Genomic DNA, 25,835 nt, shown 5'->3' with positions numbered 1-25,835 from the left:
GCATAAGAAAAGCAGCCAAACTGTTAAGAGGAACATTGCAGGTAAGGATGCACTCAGGAAAAAATGTTATGCCTGGGGCACAAGCAACACTGATGTTCATGGAAGCAGGTAACAGAATGCAGTCCTGTGGGGAACGGTCTACAAAGGACGAGAACACTTTCACTCTAACAACTTACTGTTTCCTATATCACCTTTTAAAGCTAATTTAAATATAATATACAATGGGAATACCGTTTTGTTTTGTTTTTTTTTTTCCCTTCATGATCCCTGTTACTGCAGAATGACAACCAATCTAAGTCTCAAGACACAGGAGGGAAAATAAAACAAAGTAATTCTTCCCTCAACTGCTAGCTGTTACAAATTATAGTTACCTTAATTAAGCAAATACATGATTTAAGGCTAAGTCCATAAACCATCAAAATACTCAAGAAGTTATTAGAAACTCAGATTACGTATCTACAGAGGGTTTCTTTCCCAGCAGAATACACTGAAAATGCGCACAGGGTCAAAAATAGCGTCCCTCATCCTAGAGGAAGGAAGTTATTTGTTTCGACAGATTAGTTTAAGTCACATATCAGGTAATCTGAGACAACTAACATGAAAGATGAGTCCCTCTTCCTAAACATTCTAGTCCATTTTTGCATACGTCTTGTCTATATGGCCTCCAGGAGCCACATTAAGCTGGTGATGCAGGAAGAGCTCAAAGATGAAATCATTCTCTGAAACCCTTATCTTGCTATTCTCCTTCCCCCACTGGTGCATTCTACGGATCACAGAGCATATCAGTAGTGGATTTAATCAGAAACAAGACATTTCCTCTAGTTTTCTTCTCCCACACTTGTAACATTCCACATGAAAAAATAAAAATGCAAGTTTGATGTTTGAATTAAAATGTGACTTTCACACTGCGCAGCCGATAAATGGCTGTCAATTCTTAATTTACAGGCAAAAAAACCCCACCAGTATAGCTTCCCTTTGTTCTACAGATGAAACATTCAAGTGTGAATAAAGAGATGAGAGCAAACCTGAAGATGTAATCTGGGAAATACAAATATAACTTGGAAGTGAGGGGTAAAGCAAGTGTTTTATTTCCACAAATCTTCCCATTTTTACAAAGCTTTCTGAACTTTTCCTAAAAAACCCTACAAGGCCAGGCCATGCAACCACACTTCCATTTTCTACGCCCACTATTTCCTTTCCCTGCCCATCCTTTAAGTGACAAAGCTATATTTAAAAGAAGAACGAACAAAGAAAAGAGAGCGGTAGCTCTCACGTGTCCTATTCTGTCTTTCAGGGCAAACCACCACATGAGCATGATGATGTAGAGGTCTTGTGCCACTCAGTGTCCTGCCCTGCCTTCCTACAGCTCTGAGATCTCCAGCAGCCCAAAGGCACTGAGGGGGGCTGCCAGTCCCAGGGGAGCACTGTGAGCTGAAAGCAATGGAGGGCTGAAATGGAGCAGAACTTCAAACGCCATCTCCTCCAAGTTGGTGGCCCCAGAGGGGCAAGAGCTGTACCCAGATGCCCACTGGGGTGGAGGAGGCTCTGGGAGCATATGGCTGGCTGGCAGAAACCAGGTCAGGAGACTGCCTGCAGCTTACTGGGTGCTGAAACCCTGCAGCCAATTTAAGGAATAAAGAGAAAAGCTGCACTGAGGGCAGCTGCTACCTCCAGGCAAACAGAGCAAGGGACCTAGAGACAGGACTTCCGTGCTTGAGGCTGAGAAACATCTTTGCAGCATTTTCTTTAGGGCCATCTTTATGAGCCAAGATTTCACCCAAAGGCTCATGAAAACCTGCTACTGTAAGGAGGAGCTGCAAGCAGCACTCAGAACATTACAGTGTGGTCACATCAAACAGGTAGTGATGAGGGGCTTTGGTTATTTGTTTGTTCTTTTGTTTGTTTTCCTTCCCTAAATATACAGCTATATTATGTTACAGACAACACCTATAACAGTTCAGACACCCATCAGGTTTTCCCCTAGTACTCCACCACACAGAGCATCTAAGAAGAAACGACTGACATGAGGTTTGACTACTGTTCAACAACAGGAGAATCCTAAGAAATGGAAGTGAAATTAAGATGAAGAAAAATCTGTCATAATTTTGGCATGGAGGGTTTTCTCAGCCCAACCCTACTACCTGGGTTAACTTAAATTGCTGAAATGCGAGGGGGTTACTGTGGCACATTTGGGGCTGCCGGAGGCAGAGCATTAGCTGTGTTAGTGTCCTCTCTAGCTCTGCAGTCTGTGGAAAAAGAGCACCATAAGAGCACAGGAACCATTAAATCCAGCCACCACATGGAACAATTCTACTCCAATGAATAGAAAGTGTGCAGAAAGTTTGAGAAAGAGAACAACCATTTACAGGTGGAAGCACCCAGCAGCAGAAGCAATTCAATGGATTGCACAACACAACAGTACAAGCCAACACAAGGAAACTATTTCTTTCATCTTTGTGATAGAAAAGCCTTCAACACCATCACCACAACCACAATGTTTTCAATACAAAGTATTCCCAACTGGGCAGCTGTTGGGAGTAGCTCAGAATGGGAGGGTGTGGAGAGCAAATAGTGAAAACTTAAACCTCTTCTGTGACCAGACCACTGGTCTTCAACACATCAGTGCAAAACAAAACAAATCAAACCAAAACTGCGACACTCACTAAATGTTGGTAAAGGATTTCTAGGAAATAAAGGAACAAGAAACCTCTCTTTCTTCATGAAGATTACAGAGCAAGACCTTTGTGAACTCCGTAGGCAGAGAGCCAGAAAACATAAAGCCTTTATACCTACATTTCATTTTTTATCTAAAAATACATACACAAAAGATAGGTTGTAGACGAGTACTCAGCCATCAGGGAGAAGTGAGAGGAAGAGGCTGGACTTTTCCGTAGCCTGATTACTGAGCAACAGCATTCCAAAAGCTGTTCTAAATTGCACTATGGTAGGACAGAAATGCAGTAAAAGGGCAGTACAGGAAAAGACTTCCTTCCCTGTGACTATACGTAACATAAATGCCGACCTACATTGAGATAACATCTTCTTAGCAGCAGAATCCCAACTCAAAATGCAGAAAATAAAACTGAATGTACATACAGCAAACAGATTTGAATACTAAAGAAAATATAAGCAGTGAAGAAATACGGTGGTAAGTTTTATGCCAGGAAATAGTAACATGCTTATTTTCCCCGCCTCTGAGGAAAATAATGTGCGTTAATTTAAAGGCCATAAAAGAACGCTGCTGCATTGCAACTGACCATAAGGTATAATTTACAAGACCACTAGAATTTAGGATATATACCACTCATAGAAAAATAAATCTTACAGATTTATTAACACTTTTCAGACTTCACAATTTCACCACTTAATTCACTGGGCTGTCTCAATCACATCTCATTTTATTTTTTTTTTTCCTTAGAACAAGATTTGTGCACTTAGATTGTAAAATATTTGCATACACACACTTGTCTATGAGCACCCACTGGGTTAATGGATTGTAAGTTAAATGATTATTATGTGATCCGGTATCTTTCGAAAAACCTACTATTCTGGTTAACTTACAGCTAAATTTCAAAGGTACAGATACAGTTACTTCCGGGATATTAATTCTGATCTCAGAATAAGAGTAAAATACTCATTTAATAATAAGGAGAGTGGTAAGAGGAACAACACTAGTTATGATCACTCATCTCCTAAAACAAAATAGTTTCTTTTAATCGGTCTGCATTCCAAGAGTTTTACTATCAAGTTAATTAATAGACTCCTACACTAATATCTAAATGCCAAGCAATTAATGGCACTGAACTATAAATGGCTTTGTCTTTGCTCTCGTAAGGTTATTTTATAAAGCAAATGCAATTCTATCACTTCAGTGATTTAATGCAGGCTTTGTGAGGTTAATATTCCCAAGCAGTTGTAGAATAAAGAACTGCTTTAATTAACCTTCTGTGATTTAAATACTGAAAGAAATCAGAATTTAGAAACTTTAAACAATACCACTGTAACAACAACACTACTGCCATTCTGTGGATCAAAGCCAAGCCACTAACTGATCTGAGAACACTGAAAAGCACATTTACACATTTGTAACCTTGAAAAAGACAGAACACACTTTTCTACACAGAACACACCGAATCCATGACAGATTTCACACAGTGTTTGTAGTTGAGGCAAGAAGTCTTCCCGTTCGGGATTATTTACTTATAAATACCATTTTCTTGAGTTGGTAAAAAATAGGAGCTGCTTTTGAGCTGCAGAGATTTTTTGTTACTGTTCACTGAACCTACAAACTCACCGCATGCAAACAATTGGCTGCTTACAAAGAACTGGCAGACAGGAGTTAAGACTTCCCTCTTCCCCCAGACCAATTTGCTCTTTTCCCACTTTAGCAAAGAAGGGGCTCGTATTACCGGTGGTTCTTGATGACACTGCGCACTAATTTCATCAGGATTAGGGCCTCCACATAGTTCATCTTAAAAGCCAATGAGATGGGATACATTCTTACCAGGTTTAGAACTATAAAAAAACAAAAAAACTCTCCAAGTCTGAAAAATTAACACCTATGATAAATCGAGATACAAAAAAAGAGAGGGTTTTGACACACTTCCTTGAATGATACAAACAGTGCTGAACAGACAGCACTTTCCCCAGATGAACAACAAGCAGCTATTCCCACTGCTGGGAGAAGATGTAGCGCAACAGGAGTCACAGTTTCAGCAAACTCCTGAGCTGATTAAGCAACCTCAGCCACAGAGATAAACAGACCCAGGCTCAGTGCTAACTTGGTGTTACTACAGCATCATGCTTACAAGATGAGACTTTAGAAAAGCAGAAATTAGACTAGCTGGCAAAGACTTTGACCAGCTATAAGCATTCACTGAATGTATACCAGTTCAAACATCATTTGCCATTTCTGAAAACATTACACACTTAAGAAAGAAAAAAAAAGAAAAAAAAAAAAAAGAAGTATAAATTAACTTTATGTACAAGCACAGTTCTTAAATTTTTGACTTTATGTATTTATTTACTTATTTATTTTTAAACCACAGCAGCGTGTAGCAAGGCAGGGAAACTCCTTTTTTTTTTGAGAGGTTCTGGCCATTGGTGGCTTGCCTATCAGCCAAGATTTGAATGCTGGTGTGTGAGTTTGGAAGCCTTCGCTTCCTCCCCACAAGTCTATCCAAGCTTCATTACAGATACAAAAATCAAGGCTGTACCCTGATTTTTGATATGTCTGATATCCCTGAAGCAGGTTAGCAACAAAGTGCTCAGAGTACCAAGACAGATGTCTTCATTAAAAAAGAAAAAAAAGGCATACTGTGTTGTTTTTTTTTCCATGACCCCAAATTCAGGCCCCACGGAAAGGAGGCTGGAAAAGCTGGGAGCAGTAGTTACAGAATAGTTATGTGTGATGACTTTCACCTGGCCATTTTCTTGTCAGAGATTTCTCTGCTTGCTACATACTCTCAAATCTGCCTTGTACAAGCCAACCAAGGTGCATACAACAGCAGTTAAGAGTTCTTAAGCTCCAAATTTGGGGTTGAATGGTTTAAAGGAATAACCTCTCCTTTGTACTTCTTTACCTTGGCAAGAAAATAATTACTTTTAAACAGAAAATAAGCCCAGCATTTCAGAACAGCATGCAAAGAGGCACTAGACACCTCTGCTGTGAAGAGAACGGAAGCCTTGAAGGATTTATGGTGCACAAGTAGCAGTTGCCACTTGCTGCTGAGGATGGCAGGCACCAATCTCTTCCGAACATTAAGCTTGCTTATGGGTTCTCATATAACTATAATAGCCAACATTCACAAAGAATGCCTTCCTATATGGCTGGCAGCAAACATCAGTTTAACACACAGGCGTGTTTTTTTTCCAGATTTCCTGTGGTTCATAATACAACGAATGCTAAGAGCAGCCACTCACAATGAGTACATGAGCACAACACAAGAGTTAGAGGACAGGAGGACAAACAATCCTTATTATACCTTTACGCTTTGGGCAGCTGCACGTTACTTGTAAGCCCCATGTTTAAGTTCTGCAGGAGTTAAGACTGAACTATGGTACCATCGAATGCTAATTCTGCACCAGTTTCTAATAAAAGAGCGGGAATTTTATTAAAAAGAATAACTGAGTTTAGGTATAAAGCTTTAATTTGGACTCACTGAGAATTATCTGTGTTACTAATGTATTTCGATATCTGCATGCTACGCTATTGTTCCCAACTTACAACAGCAGCATTTTTTGTACTATTACACCCCCAAACAGCTTGCCAGCATTAATTAATGTGCTGCTTATTTCACTGCTAAAGGAACTTTAGCAGCTCGCGTGAAATTGGAAAACAAAACTTCATCCTCATGGTACCAAAATCACTTCAATAATTTGACGCATTTTGCCACAATACAGTTTGTTCTGTTTTCATGACAGTCATACAGCTTGGACATGAAAACAGATTAATTAGTTTCACATTTTGTTCACATTTTCAAAGACTGTTTCAAATGGGGGTAATGCTGTCTGTGTCCCACCTTGCACTGACTCAGCGCTACAAACAGATGTCCGCAGGGAACATTCCCACAACAGTCTCAGGCTGCTGACTGAGACCAGCTCAAACCGAGCTGCCAGTTCAGAAACAGACCTGAAATTTATGGCCACTCAGAGCCCCCTGAACAGAACCAAATCAATTTATTCCAGTTATTAGTACGAAACAAACATTTTATGAAGAACAACTGGCTCCTACAGGAGACATGTTCAATGTACGGCCGCTCTTAACTCTCCTCAGCCTTCAGAGCAGCACTGCTTTCCCACCCCAGTGGCCCCAAGCCAGGGCTCTCTGCACAGAGTTACTCCTGAACTGCACACGTCTGTCACCTGCAGGCCTCAGCAGGAGAAAGCAGCCCCCATCTTGCTCTGACCCCTGCTCTCCAACTGCAGAAAGCTGTCTGTAGGGCACTGGAAGGATCTGCTGATCCCCAGAGGATAGAGCTTCCTTCTAGAGGGTCTTTGGGGCAGTGCCCAAGCAAGGCCCGTGTGTGCTAATGCATGTACATGGGCAAACAGTGATAGGGCAAGGGAGAATGGCTTTAAAGTAAGACAGGGGAGACCTGAAGAGAACATAACAATGACTGGACAAGGGGGAATGGTCTTAAACTGAGACAGCAGAAGTTTAGGTTAGATATTAGGAGGAAGTTTTTCACACAGAGGGTGGTGACGCATTGGCACAGGTTGCCCAAGGAGGCTGTGGATGCCCCATCCCTGCAGACATTCAAGGCCAGGCTGGATGTGGCTCTGGGCAGCCTGGTCTGGTGGTTGACGACCCTGCACACAGCAGGGGTTGAAACGACATGATCATTGCAGTCCTTTTCAAGCCAGGCCATTCTATTATTCTATTTAGGTTAGATGTTAAGAGCAAATTCTTTCCTCAGAGGGCAGTGAGGCACCTGCACAGGCTGCCCAAAGAAGCTGTGGTGCCCCATCCCTGGAGGTGCTCAAGGCCAGGTTGGATGGGCCCTGGGCAGCACTGCCCATGGCAGGGGTTGGGACTGGGTGGACTTTAAAGTCCCTTCCAGCCCAAATCATTCTGCAGTTCTATGATTCCTCTCCCCCTTGTTCGGTGGACGTGAACATTAAGATACCACAGATGGGAAAGATGGTCTTCCACTGTAAGCTCTAGGGTTTGGGTCAGCTTTTAAAACTCATTTAAATGAAATATATTAGCAAGGGCATCTTGTTTGTTTGCTTGTTTATAAAACATTTTATCCTTTTATTTAAAAGGAGCCTGAAGGACCTGGCTGTTCCTTTAAGGCATTCTTTAAAAAGTCACGGTCACCACAAGGGAATGGTTTAAAACTACATACAAAAAACTCTTTGTGCACACTTAACCAGGAAGAGCAATGCCCCAGAAAGATGCAAGCACCAGATCCACATCAAGGATCTGCCACACCTTTTTCTCCTTTCAGTCTCATAGTTGCCTTTGAGAACAAGGATTAGCAGAATTTTGCCCCAACCTGGAAATCTGTGAGAAGAAAGATTCCAGGAATGCTTTAAACAAAAGATGACTTCAGGATAACAGTAACGGGTGTAGAATAAAATCATCATTTTTGTTTTAACAAGGTTGAGATCGTAATTATTTTTTTCAGTTCTGCTTTATCTGTCAGAAAAAAAATGATAGGTTCCCAACTCATATAATAACACATTAAATCTCGAGGGTATGATTCTCTCTCAATACAAACACACGCTACGTAAAACAAAATATTACACGGATGTTTCAAAGCTACTTGGAAAGTATAATAACCCCAAATATACATCGAACTATCTTAACAAAATAATGTTTAATGATGACAGTTTAAGTTTGCAATTACATTACATTCTCGAGAAAAAATATCACTACTAGTTATGGCAAAAGATTTAGAACTGCAAAAGCAACTGATGCGTTTATTCATTTATATGCCATTTCAAGATGAAAAACTATGCCAAGGGCAACACTCCAGTAGTATAACACATCCTTCTCTTTTTTTTTTCTTTTAAAGATCAGTAAAGGTTAAAAAAAAAAATAAAAAAAAAAAAGTATTAAAAACACGGAGATATCTACATCTACTGGCAATATCTAATGATCAATGAATCTGATGCTCCTTCAATAAATATGCTTAAAAATAAAGCTCTTTCTTTAATGGATTTTACACAGCAGGCTCCCGATTTGAGGAGGAGATGACTGAGTCTGGCTTACAATACAGCTCTGTAGTAAACTATGCCAATATTAGTATCAAATCACCCCTTAAGAAACTTCCTTTCTTCCACCAAGCAATCCATTTTACAAAGATCTAAACAACTTACAATTTAAACGTTCAAATAAATTCCATTCTCCTTCTTCCTCTCTATATTTATTTCAAGAATGAGAAGCCACTAGTCGCTGGAGCAGACCCAGAAATTATTTTATCTGTTTACTTTTATCGACAAGATTGCATATTGCATCCAAGTGAGTCAAAGAAAAGGAGCAATGGCCTCATACATCCACAATACGTGAGAAATGGAGATGAGAACCAATTCAAAGGCGCAGCACTAGGAATTATACTTGACTGAAGAAGCTCACTCACATTCTAACAGTGCAAAAATACAACATTATCTGTATGAAACTTGGTATCAGTTTTCTTCACATAATAAAATAGTCAATACAACACACTGTAGGATTTCACATAAAATGAAACTGGTGGCACATAAAAGCCCACCATCAACCCAGAATAAACCCTACTTCCAGTTTGATAATCTCCAAAACACAGAAATTATAATAGGAAAAAGAAGGCAAATTACTGAGCAGTTCCATTTCTCTCGTCTGGACTCTCTGTTATCTGGAAGCAAAACCTGTTGAATTACACTTCCATCACAAAGAATGCAGTCATGGCAATGGCTTATTTACCCTAAAACAGGACATTAAACTTCTGCAACTCACAACTGCTCCCATTACAAGTTCAGCTTCCAGTCTGTAAGGAACTGAATAGGATTTCACAGATGCCTACACAGACTGAGTCAGGAAAGCTGATCAAATTGCACAGGACATACTCTTATTTACATATGAGAACCCCTTAATATCAGTTAAGACTTTTTAAATGTTTCGTAATTGAATTTTCTAATCAGCTCAGTCAATCTATATTAGAAGTCTCGAGGAGAGTGTGCAACTATATTTTTTCCTGACAGCAAAAGCGAATGAGAAGGATTTTCTCTTAGGCATTTTCTCCTACCTCAGTATCTACAAGCAAACAAATCTTCTGTCTCCCTGGCCATAAACCCGAGAAATAATTTTTGCTACCTGCTTTGTGCCACCCAAACTTCAATAATCATCCACAGTGACTGTATTCTTTTTTCTAAGTTAATACCCCTTTTTTGTTTGTTTGTTTGTTTTTCCTCTTCAAAACGATTTCCCTTGTCAAGAAGGCAGGGAAGCATAGTCAGCATTTTCCAGAACCAGGAAAGAAAATAATACCTCATTTTAAATCTAACGAGCATTTGGCCGTCATTCAAGGTATATAGATAATGAACCAACAGTCTTCAAATGCAGTTTTCCGCTGTAGCAGTAGAATAAAAGGAATATCCAAGCAACTAAATGAATGCCTTCCATGTTGCTAGCTACCTTGAACAGCACTGTCCTTTTATTTATACCTCCTTACTGATATAACTTCATATCTTGCCACATTTCATATTTAAGCTGTAAATGTTTTGGAGGCAAAGACTACCTTTCTTGTTATTTGCTACATACTTGTAGAATACATAGGATAATAAAGTACTGAGCCACAGCTGAGGCTCCCAGAGACTTCTTCATTATTATTAGAATGATCTCTAGGCCACGCTCTCTAGGAAGAATACTTGGTTTCAGTATTATGAAGCTTACCTATGATTCTGACTAGCCACTACATAGCAAAAATGTCTCCAGAGGCCTCCTTCTCTTCTCTAGGCCAACAAGGCTACAAGTATCAACTCACACATTCCTCAGAGTCCGTTCAATTAAATAGCAGTATTTGTTAATGACAATTTTGAGCACAATAAGCAACAAAAGTCAAGATTTTTAAAGAAATGATTAACAGAGTACAGAAGACATGAACTGAATTCACTTGCAGGCCAAAAAGAAGAGCAGAACTAAGGATGACAGAACTAGTCCTTGTAAGATTGAGATAATGGTGTTTTAAGAGTGGGGACAGAAATCAAGATATGCTAACTGGTGCAACAGACATTGCATGGTTTTATGGTTTATTTTTAAATTAGAATATATAAAAATAATATTAAAATCTCCCAGAATCCCTTCTGGAGCTGAAACCTCCCTTCTCCCTACCTATGTCCATTGCCCCTAGTCCCTCCAATGTGTACCTCTGAGGTAAATTTAACTTTATACTCCACTCCATACCCCCAGTAGATGGTTGTGAACAGCAGTAAGATCAAATTCAGTGAACTCTGCCCTTAAAATTCCTAGAACTCGATGAATGTCTACTCCTATTTCACTTGCTAAAATTTCAGTCAACTAAACTCTCATTTTCAAATAATTTTTCAAAAGTTAATCAATCATAAGTAAGCAGAGGCATATGTGCTTAAGTAAGCACAGTTTTAGAAGTCCTTGTTTAAGAAGTCAAACTTGACATACACTCCCAACATTTTGTTATCCTAGGGTTAATTTACATATTGTACTTCACAGTAACTCTATTATGCATCATCAACAGAGAAAAAGCACTGGTGGTGAAGCATCAAAAGTACTGACTTCAGTGCCATGAAAAATTTCAGGTGTAATTCCCAGACCTAAAGGTTACCAAATGCAAGGCTGTGTACATTACTCCTCACCAACAATCTGCATCTGCAGATTCAGGCAAAGATGTCTGTTTATCTTGAGACCATAGTTTCATGCTTGGTGCCTGGATTTAGATAACCAGATCTTCAAAGTAGTAGTTTGGATACAACAAGGCTACTGTCTTCTACCCGTGAGTCTCTCCCAGACTTCTTCTTCATCTAATTGCTCTGAAGTCTGTAATATATGGTAGGTTTTACTCCCATTTTGCCTTTATCATCCTCTGATGATTCCCACTCTTCTACGATACCCTCCACTTTACAGATTTCCACTTTATTAGCTATGACAACAACAACAAAAAAGAAGTAATTGGAATGAATATCAGCAGATAAATCAGTATCTTGTTATTTCCTAAGTCCTGCAGAGTGAGCATGTCCTCTGTATTTTTAAACTAAAATACTCAATCCATTCAACTGACAGTATTCAAAATATGAAGAGGTGTTCAAGGCAGCAAAACCCATTTCAATTTCACAGACTGCGATATGTAGACACTGGAAGAGCTGTGTTTCTTCTCCCTCATAGCTGTATTACTAAGCATTCATCTGCTAAGATTTTACCAAGATGCTTATGAACACTACTTTCAAGTTATAGACAATCCAAGCATTTAATGCCAAAATAAGAACGGAGAAAATTGAAGTCAAGTGCAATTTCTGAAGTCAGTTACCTATAACTGTATACCTATAAGCTGACTTCATCTATAACTAGAGATGGAAAAATTTGACATTTACAAGAATAACACAAATACAATTAAAAAATCTATTCAATAAATGATCCAGCATTTTAATGAAAAATGTTAACACTCTCAATGGAATTTTAAAAAGTAGATGAAGAAAAATTAACATGTAATTACACAGTGAAATCAGCACAGCTTAATTTTAAAGTCAAAAGAATCTCCTGCATCACTGCTACTAACAACATCTTTCGTTAAGTTTACTTTGTACACTATTTTTATTCCAAACCGAGATTTCTACACTGTACCAGCATTATCCCAACTGATATCCACACCTGACAGAATTCCCCAGTGATCTGAAGCAAGTGCTGATGCTTTCACTAATACCAGTCTTGAGCACAGCTCACTTTTGTTAGGTTTCCCAGGATGGTGAACAAGCTTTAGCTTCATCATTCCACTTCCAGGCCAGCTCTATGTGATTCACAGAGCTGAGGCTGCACACAACTTAGCTTACACATGCAGCTTTATCAGCTACAAGCATCCATTTTGTTCAGTATCTAACATCCATGTATTTCTCAAGCTCTCGGACACTATCACTTCTGATCTTAGTTAAAAACAGAATCATTTAAAATGAACTTTAATAGCCAGCACATAAAATACAATCTGAGAACTGAAAAGCATATTGAATTACACATCTTTACTAACAGGTTGGGCAAAGTAAATAATCAAAGTAAAAGCTGTAATATCAATTATAAAAATATCTTAGAAAGCTCTCACGACAATGCAGCTACAAAATGCCCTTAAATCATCTGTCCTAAAAAATGAACCAACACTAAAAACAAAATAACACTGACCATATTGGGTGCGGGAGCTCTTGAAATGTTTTGTGTGGGGAAAACAAAACAAAACGAAAGAAAACCCTTGAGGTCCACCAACATCTGATCCATACTTGTTTTTAAATACAGAATTAGTAGCTTCTGAGGTACAAATATCAGCCACATTCAAAAAAGGTGATATAAAAGAAATCCTGAAAGTGTGTGTGCATGTGCATATCCTCTGAGACTTTTCAGAAGGATGTTGACTGACTCACAGAATCACAGAATTGTAGGGGTTGGAAGGGACCTCTAGAGATCATCGAGTCCAACCCCCCTGCCAAAGCAGGCTCCCTACACCATGTCACACAGGTAGGCATCCAGGCGGGTCTTAAATTTATCTCCAGAGAAGGAGACTCCAAGTATTTCATTTTGTTTGCACCAGCATCATCCTGAAAAGAGGTCGGGCAGGCTTTGTTCACCTTGCATAGAATGTTTCATGCTCCAGGACAGTGCTTACCTGCTGGGCCTGGTATCTCTGCTGGGCCTGTGACAGATACTGTGCCTGGGGTGGCAGGTGCTGCGGCTGCTGGTTGTAGTACGGCTGCTGGCCCTGCTGGCAGTAGCCACTCACGCCTTGCTGACCATACTGCGGCGGTATCTGTTAGGGGAGTCAAGCAAAGCAGGCAGTGAGTAGAGACACAAAGCTGAGTTCAGTTACATCTGTAGGCTAACGAGCCTGGTGGCAATATCCTCAGCTACAGCCCGCACCCCCCATCCTGCTGATCTCATACTCAACAGCCAACATAAGCTCTCAGATCCTCCTGCCTGAGCAAGAGGAGCAAGCTAGAGCACTCTCTCTAGTCTCCCTTTTCAGGGAGGACTTCTAAGGAAAATGCCATCCTTCTGAACATCAGAATCCCAAAATGCCCAGGCTTAAAATACGCAGGCAGTTATTTTAAATGTTTGCTCTCCATAGGCACATCTACAGAAGAATCACTCTGCTGCAATGACCCAAAATCAGAACTGGATGTAGCGGCACAACTTTAAAATAGACACTGAAAGAGAAATACCAATTTTTTCCAAAGCAAGAAAGTACTCGGCTTTGTGATTATTTTTTTTTTGTCCATAACCCTCAAGTTTGTAGTCTTCATATGTGCAAGTGCATTTAAGCTTTACATGAAAAACTCATGGTTTGAAGACACATAGTTTCTATAAAGTTCAATCTCTTTCTCCTACATCTACTACGATAAGTCATGTTCAACAACAAACAAACCAAAAAGAGCACAGCATAAAATGAACCATTAAAAGTCCTATGAATGGACAAAGGTGCATGTATCATACACCGAGAAATCCTCCCCACACACTGAAAATTAAAGTCATAAACAAAACCAAGTCAACTACATTTTGTCATACGAATTTCTGTAGCAGTTGGGTGGTAAGCCTTCTATAAGCTGGCATTTCTTGAGATATTTAACAGAGCAGACATGCAACAAGCCCAATTCTGTCTGTATTACCCAATTTAGGTATCAGTTTTCTCCCACAGACACCAGTATTATTTATAATATTTTACATGAATGCTACGTGCAACATAGAATTTCTCCCACCTGAAATAGATCTCCGATTTGTCCTGAACATCTCTGCCCTAAGCAAATATCTCGGATACCTGAGTACCTCTGAAATGCTTTGATCTCGTATTTGTTCCCACTGAGTCTCAGATACTCTGATAAATCTGTTTACTCAACACACAGACACATGCCTACTCTACCTGAAGTTAGCTTACCATATTCACTCAACAATACAGTGCTATTTACTAGGCAATAACAATAATATAAAGTCAAATTTAAACACATGTTTAGCTGTTTGGTTTTTTTGAACTATCACAACTTCATCTGTTTCTACTACTTTCACCAGGAGCTGGTAGTCCTACATCTTGCTAGCTCCTTAAGTCAACACTTGAAATCTACTTTGGCACTTTTCTTCCTTGCACATTAGTTTCCTTCAGCACTACTTTACAGATATGTTTGTGTTACCACATTTACCTTCTTTAATGAACATTTGTAGACTGAAGGGATGTGTTGAGAAGACTACATGGTTCAAAAGCATGAACCATGCCACTGCAAATGAAGACGTGGAGATTCTGGGTTATTGAGTGAAGCTGATGAGAAGAATGAAATAATGAAAACAAGCATACAGGCTGCAGATTGATCAGGGTGACAGGTAGTAAACCCAACAATAAATTGCCTTCTACACAAAGGGTGAAAGTAGTAGAGAAACTGGATAACTGGAATATCAAGCCTCAGACTAAAGCACCAACAGAAGTCCTATGACAAATCCCATAGATGAAGTCAATTAGCAGACACTTTTGCGTCATCCCAGGAAACAAATACAAATGAAAGACAGCTGATGACAAAGTAAGACTTAAAGGAAAACAGAACTCCAACTCTTGAAGTAGCAAGAGTCTGGAGTTTGTTCTCATCAGGAGGAACATGTGTTTGGACTGCCTGGCATGGACAGAATATGGCTACACTGACAACAGTGTGCTATAAAGGGTCATAGACAAATGGAAGATTTCAACTTCTTGCCTGTAGACTGGGCAAGTGGGATACAGTGCAGAGTCCAGAGTATCAGATCACTGCTGAAGGCTGTTCCACAGAGCTGCAGCTAAGAAAGGCCGCACGAAGAGCCAATGCCTTTGGCTGAGTCCTGAGCTGCAGGAATCATCTTGTTCCAAGCCTACAGCTGCAGAACCACAATGTATCAGTGACCGCAACACAGCTAAATTGAGCATCCCTACAGGAACAATGAAAACCCAGGAGTCTCCTGTTGTTGTTCTTAACTTCAAAGAGTCTACCTACATAAAAAGGAGAAAGCTTGTTAAAAGGAAGCTCAAACAGACAGCTAGGAGAAATAAAATCTGACTGGCAGCATCAAAGCTGCTTAACAACAACCACATGGAAAGCAGAGAACCAATATTCACCACCTACTAAAGACCTGAGAAGAGCAAAGGGACATCAGCATGGCTTATAGTTGGTTTCCACAATCAATGAGGCAGCCTTGGATAAGTCAACACCAAGCCCAAATGTAAAAAACAAAACAAAAAAAAAAACCAACAACCTATAAACTCTGGCAGTTCAAATGTAGTAAGGCAGAACAGAAGGAATTGGAAGAACAGCTAGGAAAGGGAAACAAATGAGCAAGGAGTCATTTCTTCAAATACATCAGGAGCAGAAGGTCCTTCAGAGTCTGAAGTGCCAAATGATGATCAAGGTATATAAGGAGATTCAGAGAAAAGCTTATTGCATGCACTATGGAAAAACCTTGGGAGTCACTGGCATCCCTCTTCATGAGTGACTCTAAGAATATGTCTGAGTATGATGGAACTAATCATGGAGCAAACTGACGAACAAACAGTAAGTCATGCTAAAGATGAAACAATCCATAGATCTAAATGGACTCATGAACAAAATATCTGAATTATGAATGGTGGTATGTAACCTCTAACTCAGAGATGCTTTGGTATGCAAGAAATTAAGTACAGTTTTAAAAGAAAATTGAGGAGTGGAAGGCTGCAAAGAACTGATGGCTTGTGCTCATTTATCCAGTACAAGCAAGAATGAAGATGCTAATTAACAAACATGGACTTCCAAAGGAAGAATCCCTCTCTTCAGACTTATTAGATTTATTAGAAAGGGCCAAATGCAAAGGTTCTGAGAAATGCAGTGAGAATGATCAAAGATATGGAACAAGGGGTACATAAACTAGAACCCTTCAAGTCTAGAAAAGACAGCAGGAAATGAGAATATAATGGAAAGTTACACAGTCATTGCATCCAACACAACTAGAAGGCATTAGATGAAGCTAGAAAAAGCAAACTTCAAACTGAGAAACAGGCAGGTTCTCTCATCACAGAAGTAGCTGACATTTTAAACTCCTTGCCAAACAATGTTTTGAAAGATAAAAGTTTATGTGGACTAAAGCAAAGACTGGACAATTTCAGAGAAGATACATCCTCGGAGGGTTACCAAATATACAGAGCCACATCTGGCTCAGGAAGACTCTGAGCTGAAAACAGCTGAAGGCTTGGAGAGTGCTGGGGGAAGTATCATATGCTTGCTTTGTTCCAACTCTTCTCCGGGCATCCAATTAAAGCGTCTGCTGGAGATGGGATACAGGCTACATGAAACCTTGATCTGACCCAGTGCAGCCATCCCCATGTTCTAACGGTCTCTTTGCAAAGCATGTTTCTCTCCTGCAAGGGAGAAAAGCAAGGGAACGTTGACCTGCAGGATACCTCAGTAATAAATTAAGTAACCTGAAAGGGGAAATAACACCTTCACTGCCAACAGCTGGGGGACCGCTCCAAGTTCTTAAATATTTTCTCGAGTGTTCTGCTTCCAGACAGCAGTATCAAAGAGGGTACTGGGCTCTTCCTCTGACCTTAGGTATCAGTTACTTACGTTAGATTTTTCCTCCATGTTCTTTCAATCTAAGCTGGTTTTTGTGTTGTTTTTGTTTGTTTGCTTTGTAAGAATACAACAACAACAACAACAAAAAACTCACACATGGTAATCCTGGTACTCTGGATGTCACACAGACAGTGCAGTGACCCATCATCACTGCCTTAGCAGAATACTCAGTATAATTTCTGTGGCTATTTAAATAAATAACAAACAACAGCATGCAAATTAATCCTCCTGCTTTATTGATGTGGATCACAAGATACCGCTTATGGACAAATGTTTATTAAACAGCATATAAAGAAGCTTAATTAAGATCTCCCCAGAACAAAACAAATCTGAAGCCAATTACTTACAATGCCTGGAGTGAATGACCCAAGCATCATCTTTCTTCTTAAGGTAATAATAGTTCCCTCCCTTTCTGCCTTACGCCCACATCTGTTATGATGTACACAACACAGCAGACCAGGATTTGGGAAGCTTCAGCATACCTGTGGTAAGATATACGTTCTTGGGACAGTACAGTGAGAACGAGTTTGAATATATTTCTGTGCAAGCACAGAAACTGCAATAATTGCTTTCCAACCTATCTGATTTGCAGAGCACAAACAGCATTATTCTGGGAGAAGTACGACTGACCACTGTGATTAAGCTACTCTGATGGTCAAGAAAGAAAGGAATAGAAGAAAAGAAGGATAAAAGTGGCAGACAGAATGAAGAGGTGAGAGAAATCCAATTAAACCTATAACTTATCCCATTATCTTTAATTCTTGCTTGCAGAAGGGGTCTTACGAAAGACATTCTTTGTCCAGGAAATGCCTTGATAATAATGGAAGTTTTAAGCAATTTTTGCATGCATAATCCATAGCTAATGTCAAAGGAGAAGGATCATTAGACAACATTACAGTCATCGTAACTTTTAAAATTAAAATGTAACAGAATTAGTGTGTTAGCACAGGTACACTAATAACACCAGCAATATGCAGCTACTGCACTTTTAAACCATCCTAATGGCTAGGTCCAGTCAATAACGGAAGGGACTTCATATGTTCCCTGTGACAAAAAGTTCCACCAAGCCACTTCAGGTCTCTCCTGAATGTTCATCTGTCAGCACGAGATACGCATAACAAGGAAACAGCACTGGCAGCATTGGCCATTGCAACTCTTTTACTTGCAGTCTCTCTGGTGCTCAAAATCAGAAGGCAGGCCCTGCTCAACTTCAGAAGCAGGCATCAGAACAGCTCAGAAGTCTTGAGGGATACAGCCATAACATAAAAACCCGAACAAGGGGTGGCACTAAACCACATTTCCAGAAAGGTAACTCCAATGGCAGGGGAGATAGTCAGAGGAAAGGGCAACTGTAGCAACTGTACCTGATGCAACAACGTATACTTTGCTGAGAAACAGTGAAACAAACTCCAATACTGTGAAATAAGTACTGTTTTCAGCAGCAGTCATCAGTAACATTCCATTTTCCTATTAACTGTAACACTGTAATCACATAGAAATTAAAATACAAAATGTATAGCAATTGGGATTCCCAGGGAGGTATACCTGATAATTCTAAGAACTGAGGCAGTGCATTCATGCAGCCAAGAAAACACCATTATTCAAAAATAATTTAAACTATTTTAATTTTACAGGGGTGATTTCAGTATTAACTATAAAGCAGCTGTTACACAATTCCCAACGTCTGCCCCCTCAATCTTAAATGCCCAAAGTCAAGCATCCACCAAAACGTAAGAATTTTCCCCCATACATTTAAACCAGGCATTTTTCCTTACATTTGAATAGGAATAGGCATATGGGAAAATTACCCTTTCACATACTTATAAAAATCCAGTTCATACCTAGAACTTTCAAGTTCACATAAGTGCAAGGCTTGAGTAGAGCATTTAGCTGCATTACAGTAAGAGGAAAATATAACACACTTGCAGCATAGGAAAATCCTTCAGCACACATTCAGTGGCAGTGAAGACTCTATCACGGTCAGTACACTGTGGAACTGCACCAACCCCAGTGTGCTTGAGCACGTACACATCTTTCTCACAATGGCAAATAAATAAATAAATAAATCTAAAAGCAAATCAAGTAAAAAGCTGTGTTAATGTTGAGATTATTAATGAGAAATATATCAGAAACCCTGATGCTAAGGTATTTATTCATACAATCTGCAAATTTTATTACGACTTATCGCTTGTATCTTTGACCTTTTGACAAGACATTGGTTACAACACTCACCTACGTCACTGCCTTTCCTAGACTACCTGCCTTCACATTTCTGTGTGAACTTAATCTTATTAAGAGACTTCAAAATATTAACATTGGGCCTGATACGGGCGCACCCTGACCCAAAAGCACAAAACAAAGGGGGAGAAATCACATTTATGTCACAGCACAATAATCCTGACTCCAGAACATGCAAGGGAGCAGATTTTGCAGAGTCATTAAATGTAAATCTATGTCGAAGACTGCAGTGCAGTACAACGATCTGCAAACCAGCTCAGACATAGGAAGAAGCCTACACCAAAATCCACGCTATGTTAATTCACCTTGTTCAGCAGAAGGGTGAAATGGGTCACATGGAGGATCATGCTCTTGTAGACAGGATGCTTCTTGTACACAAGCCAGTTAGTTTAAAAAGGTAGCTCGACTATCTTCACACTGCGCTGCAGTCTGCAATGCAGTCATAGCCTGCACTACTGTAATGTGCAGGACAGAAAGGACAGGACTTCAAACACATGTCTACGGCTCCCTTTTCCTCATAAGGTGCACAGCAGCATGTGATTACACCAGCTGTCAGAGCAATGTACACGCCATCAAATACATACCTGTCATGAGGTGTTTTCTATATACCATCTTTAACTGCAGTTTAAATAAAAGCAACAAGAGCTAATCCATTATTAGTACAGCAAATTTTCCTCTCTATCAAAAAAAAAAAAAAAAGAGAAACTATATAAAAAAATACAAAACGACAACAACAACAACAAAACCCAACCAAGAGAATATAAAAAACTACTAAGATTACATGATTAAAAAAATTCTCCAGTCAGAAAATACGGAAGTTAAGGTTCCAAAAGCAACATTAACTGAGCCATGCTGCACATATATAGCACCTTCTATTTCTGATTTATGTTGTCAAAGGCATTTCATAAAATACAGAGGATGTGAAATGTGGCTCAGTTAATGTGGCCGCTGGAATCTTATCATTTATGTTTTCTGACTTCTTATCTGTGCAACCTTCACATCTTATTAACATAGTTTTTTGCATAGACCATAGTATGGAAAAGTACTTATGTTTTATGTATTGACATATTTTTGATGTACTGAGGTTTTGAATAAGTTCACTATTCTTCACGATGAGAGCCAAATAAATAAAGACTACCACCACAAAATAGTCAATCATTTATAAGGAAAAGCAATATCTCGCCTTCCAAAAAAGAACACTTTGATTCCCTTGTCAGAAATTGATGAAAACTACCTCTGCTGTAAATGCTAAATCTATGCCACTATCAGAACCAGCTCCTGCTCCCACCTTCCTCTAAAAACAGCAAACAAACAAAAATAATAATAATAAAAAAATCTGCACGTTTTAGATGAGCTAAAATTAGTTTCAAGGGAGAAGCAGCAGCTGAATCTAAAAACAACAGGAAGATTTTTTTTCCTACTTAAGAGACTGGTATTGCTGATTTGTACACTGCTTTAGTTGGTACTAATACAGCATTTGGTCCTTTTTTTTAAAGGAAGAGAAGAAAATATGATAATCTCTAGCAACAGAACTCCATATCATTATATCCATCCCTTCAGACCAATACCACAGAGAATATTAAAACTTGGCAGTATTTCTTTTTTTTCTTCCTGAAGAGCTATTTTGGTATGTTGTATTAAAAGTACAGAGAAATCATAGCGCCTATATATATATACACACACACTTAACTGAGTCACATATCTATTCTTATACTCTGCTTTCCCTTCTTTCCTATTTTTTTTTTTAATGATAAAAACAAAAGAGACCATGTAATCTGCTTAAGTTTCTATTTTACAAACCAACAGAAAAAAGCACATCAGAAGTGCCACAACCAGTGCCAGCTTTCCTCATCTCTACAGTGACTCCAACGGCGCTTCATTAAAAAGCATACAAGAAACCTTATCCCTCACAGTATTAATAACATGAAACTCACCTATGAAATGTCAGCCATTAGCTAAAGAAAAACACAAAAGCTTGTGTTTAACCTCATTTCTAATCATATACAGAATAATTTATCACGTGGAACTTCTTGTGCATCTACAAACTACCCAGCAATCTTTCGTTCCCAAATCCTGTATTTGCCATTTATTGTGCAGGCAGTAGTGCGGCAACAGCTTGACCACTATTTCATAAATGATGGTTAAATAAATGAGTTTAAAAAAATACACACGCATCAAAATTTTTCTTCAAACAAGCTGTGCAGTGCCATTCAAACCTTCTAAAGCAAGGAACGCAAATGAGAGGTATGTGTTGAATCTGAATAGCAGGTAATCTAACTGCATGAGTAATTTTCCATTTTTATACATATATAAGGAGGCCTGACACAAGTACCGGAGACTGAAAAATCTCTTTCTTTCTATATTTTGTCTTGCATACAATCTTGGTAGCTGAAAGAGATGCAAATATTATTATTTAATTGCACCAGTGAAGAAAAGAGAAACACACACGCCCTGTTTACCACTGCTTCCCCAGTATCTTGCACACCCTCGAGTTTTCTTTCTTTCTTCCCGTCTCTTTCAAGATTGAAGGAGAGTGCTTTCTAATTCACTTACGTGCTTCTCCATCTTGATGAATACTGTCCTCACCATATTGAAGTTCAATGGCTATCAGAGCTAAATCATCTGAAATCATTTAGAGCCCTTCACTGTACCTCTTAAAAACAGCAAGAGAAGCATATAAAATGTTTCCCACAGGGGAGTGATGCAGTGTAATCTTCAGCAACTCATGCCCTTCTTCTTTTCTTACCCAAACTTGTCAAGTTTCACTAGATTATGGGGTGTCATGGACCTTCACAGTGCATGCACTCACACTCCTATAGCTGTTTATTATCTCTCTACTCCTCTTCTCCACCCTGGTCCATGTGAGCAGATCTATGTTGATGGACGTGTTTGCTTATTCTAGTATCTCACTTTCAGTGTTCCAGAACTTCAATTTCCATCCTCCCGGGGCTCCAAGTTCCTTGAGAAGTTAAATGTAACATTAAAAACCCACAGATCTGTTCTGGGAAACACTTCTATACTGTGCGGATGACAGATCACTGGTACAAGCTGTCCAGAGATGTTACAGAATCTTCACCCTTCCAGATATCAAAAGTCAATTGGATATGGTTCTGGGCGCTCTGCTCTGAGTAGCCCTGTTTGAGCAGAGATGGAACCAAACAGACATAGAAGCTTCTTTCTATCTCAACCAGTCTGTGATTCCATGTTCCATCTATTTATCACAGGTGATATCACACCAGTTTTGGGCTCCTCAGTGTAAGTGACAAAGAAGTAGTAGAAAGAGACCAACAGTGGGCCATAAGAATTATGAAAAGACTCTACTTGAGACTGTTCAGTCTGGGGAAGAGAAGGCTAGAAGATCAGCTCATCAGTGTACGTAAGTATCTGACACAAAGATGTAAAGACAATACAGTAAGTCTCTTTTCAGTGATGTCCAGTGCCAGGGCAAGTGGTAGTTGACACAAACTGATACACAGGCGGCTCCCCCTGAACATCAGGGAATACATATTTACTGTGTGAGTTGCTGAGAACTACAGCAGGTTGCCCAGGAAACTTTGTTGAGTCTCCATCCTGTTCTAAGTGACCCTGCAGGGCTGTCTGACCAAATGACCTTCAGAGACCCTCTTCTACCTCAACCACTCTAAGATTCTGTTTCAATGATGTGAAGCTGCTCTTCACATACCTCAATTTAGTGTACTGGTATGAAATTCACAGCCAAAGGACACATCCTGGTTTTGGTGTTGAACAGAGAATCCCCTGGTTTTGGCCCAGACACTTTTAATGAGATTGACACATTTGGGTTTGCTCTGTCTCCTGGGCCAGGCTCTGAACCAGTGGAGCAGAAGGTTGTTGTTATGCAAGTCATTGTCAGTTCACTTTTCTATGGGATATCTCCCTTCTAAACATAAAAAACTTGCTATGTCCAAGCAGTAGGAGGAAAGATTTACAGCTCTTTTTGTTCTCATTATGGATATCAATCCCCAAATTGTGTCCACAGCAAAGGAGGTCAACATGAAAAACATAACGTCCCAAAGCTATAATTCAGTTTTAGCAATTTCTGTGACAAATGTAGTTATTTGTCCAGTCCAAGTTCTGCAAGTTCCTCCACTAAAGCAAGATCAAAATCAAACTTGTCAACTGAACACTACAAATTCCCCACAGCAAGGAATTCTGAGGCAAACAAAATGATTGGCTGAACCAACTGGAAAAGAAAATTTGATTAAGTCTCAATCAGCCCGGTACAATGCTCTGCTGGATGATAATAAATTAACTACCTAAGATCAGAATTTCATTCCCACAGTACTATTCCCTATCACCAGTATTCCTACCAATACTGGCAAAAACTCTGAAGTACTTCTGCTTGCTTGGGAAAAAGAAAAAAAGAAAGAAAGCAAGAAAAAAAAAAGCCTCAATCCCAAACCCTTCATATTCAGAGGAAGATTCAAAGATGCACATCTTTGTGCTTTTCTCCACCCTCCTCCCCCTTCTATTGGGAACAGACAAAAAACAAGTCAGTCTCTTAAATAAGATCACTTACATAATGGGCTGAACGCTGTATCTTACAATTATAATACAGCTGTGACTTCAAATATTGCTGGAAGTATTTTTAAAAGAAAATTTTTCAGCCTCTTCCCTGTGCTCAAAGAGTTCAGATATTTGAATTATTCTACTTCTATTATTTAATTTGACCTATTACTTAGCACTGGAAAACATCAAAAGAACCCTGACAGAAACATCAAAGACACCAATCTTATAAATTCACAGTTGAAACCATATAGCACATAATAATTCTTTAAATAATTACATTTTTATTATACTCAGAATAAGATGATTACTGCAAATTATTCCTCCTATCTGTTACCGCAAGTCTGCTAGACATAAGTATCTGACTACAGATAATCCAATTCATGCAACATTGTCCTCAAAATGGAACAGAAAAACAAACAAGAAACTTTGTAACTCTAACATCACTCACAAAAGTGTTCTGACAGAATGAAAACTGCCCTCTTACGAACTTAAGAATCTACCATCCAGTTCATTTATTCACTGCGCCAAGCTAACTAAATTCTCTTATTTTTTTCCCCTTAATTAATCTCAACTCAAATGTTACATTTTATCAGTCAATCTTTACAATATCTACTATATTTTCAACACATCAAGCATCACCAGTGTATCTACACATGCTCTTTCCCTTTCTTGGAAGCTTAAAAATCCCCAAGCAAGTCTGGTCTTTTTGTGGCAGTATCTAAACACCTACTTTTGTTTTTGAGCACCAACAATATGCATTCTTACATGAAAACTAAAATACTTCTTCTCATTTATGACCAGGCTGAAGTCACATCTATCCGTAAACGAAATTAATACACGAGTGTATAATTGTAGTTTTATGCTCAAGTGCCCCAATTATGTACTTTTAAACATTTTAACAGATTTATCAGGAGCAGTCAACATCTCCAAACTACAACATCCAAAACAGTGTCTTCTGTCAAAACAGCTGCATCAAGGGCAACTTTTTCAGTTAAAAACAAAGAAACTAAAACAACTTTGGCTTTTTACTCCAACACATCTAGACCATAAGGAACGGTGGGAGCTGGCTGGTGCAGTGCATTTCATCAAAAGTAATAGCCAAGCAGGAAACCAAGTAGTTCATTTTCTTTTGTATAGCAAAATGTCCCAGGTATCCTCTGTCTTATATTGCTCGCTACAAAAGGGACCCAGACTAAGCTGGTTCAATAAGGTGACTAAGGATGTCTGTACCATTTCAGTGAGCACTCTACATTTCCCCCATTTCACTCCCAAAATAATCTTAATGCCCCCATATATTCTTTGAATATGTTAAAGAAGCTTATTAAAAAATAAAAGAATTAAAAAATAAAAAGGCTGCAGGAGGTGACTTTCTGTTTGTTGCATAAATGCATTTCTCTGCATACGTGGTAAGGAAAGGAAATCTATGTTAACCCATATGACTTTGCACAGATCTGCACTGCAAGTGCTGACATGATGTAATACGCTTTTTCATCCAGATCGATTTAAATGTGCAAATCCCTGCACTGTTTACTTTACTCTAGGAATTCTAGTTCACTTGTTTTCTTTTTAAGATACAAACTCCCAAGAACAGAGGGGAAGATAGAGACAACATGATTTTAGTTGTTTCCAATGACAAACATAGTATCAAGTTCTTAAGAAGTAAGAGGTTGGAAAACTTGGAATGATAAAAATGGCAAATATAACTATTAAGTAGGTACTTCACTGCATTGAAGAGTAACATACAAAGAAAAGAGCTTCAGGTTGACTGCAAGATGATGCGGTTGAGCCACGTTAGCAAAACT

General features: G+C 39.1%; 1 protein-coding gene across 23 annotated transcripts in view; it reads right to left on the bottom strand.

The window, feature by feature from the left end:
- ARID1B (AT-rich interaction domain 1B) overlaps positions 1-25,835 on the bottom strand; it is a 309,844-nt gene that overhangs the window by 222,412 nt on the left and 61,597 nt on the right. For all 23 annotated transcript variants that reach the window (XM_015858262.3, XM_015858267.3, XM_085541551.1 and 20 more), the window contains one exon: positions 13,320-13,460. In XM_015858262.3, the coding sequence (XP_015713748.2) occupies positions 13,320-13,460 (141 nt within the window). The remainder of the gene's footprint in view (positions 1-13,319; positions 13,461-25,835) is intronic.

The sequence above is a fragment of the Coturnix japonica genome, chromosome 3 (assembly GCF_054131305.1).
Source record: "Coturnix japonica strain WE chromosome 3, WE-NBRP24, whole genome shotgun sequence".
In the NCBI taxonomy this organism is placed as follows: domain Eukaryota; kingdom Metazoa; phylum Chordata; class Aves; order Galliformes; family Phasianidae; genus Coturnix; species Coturnix japonica.
Note: the sequence above shows the minus strand (reverse complement) of the source record. Positions and strands in the feature narration are given on the sequence as shown.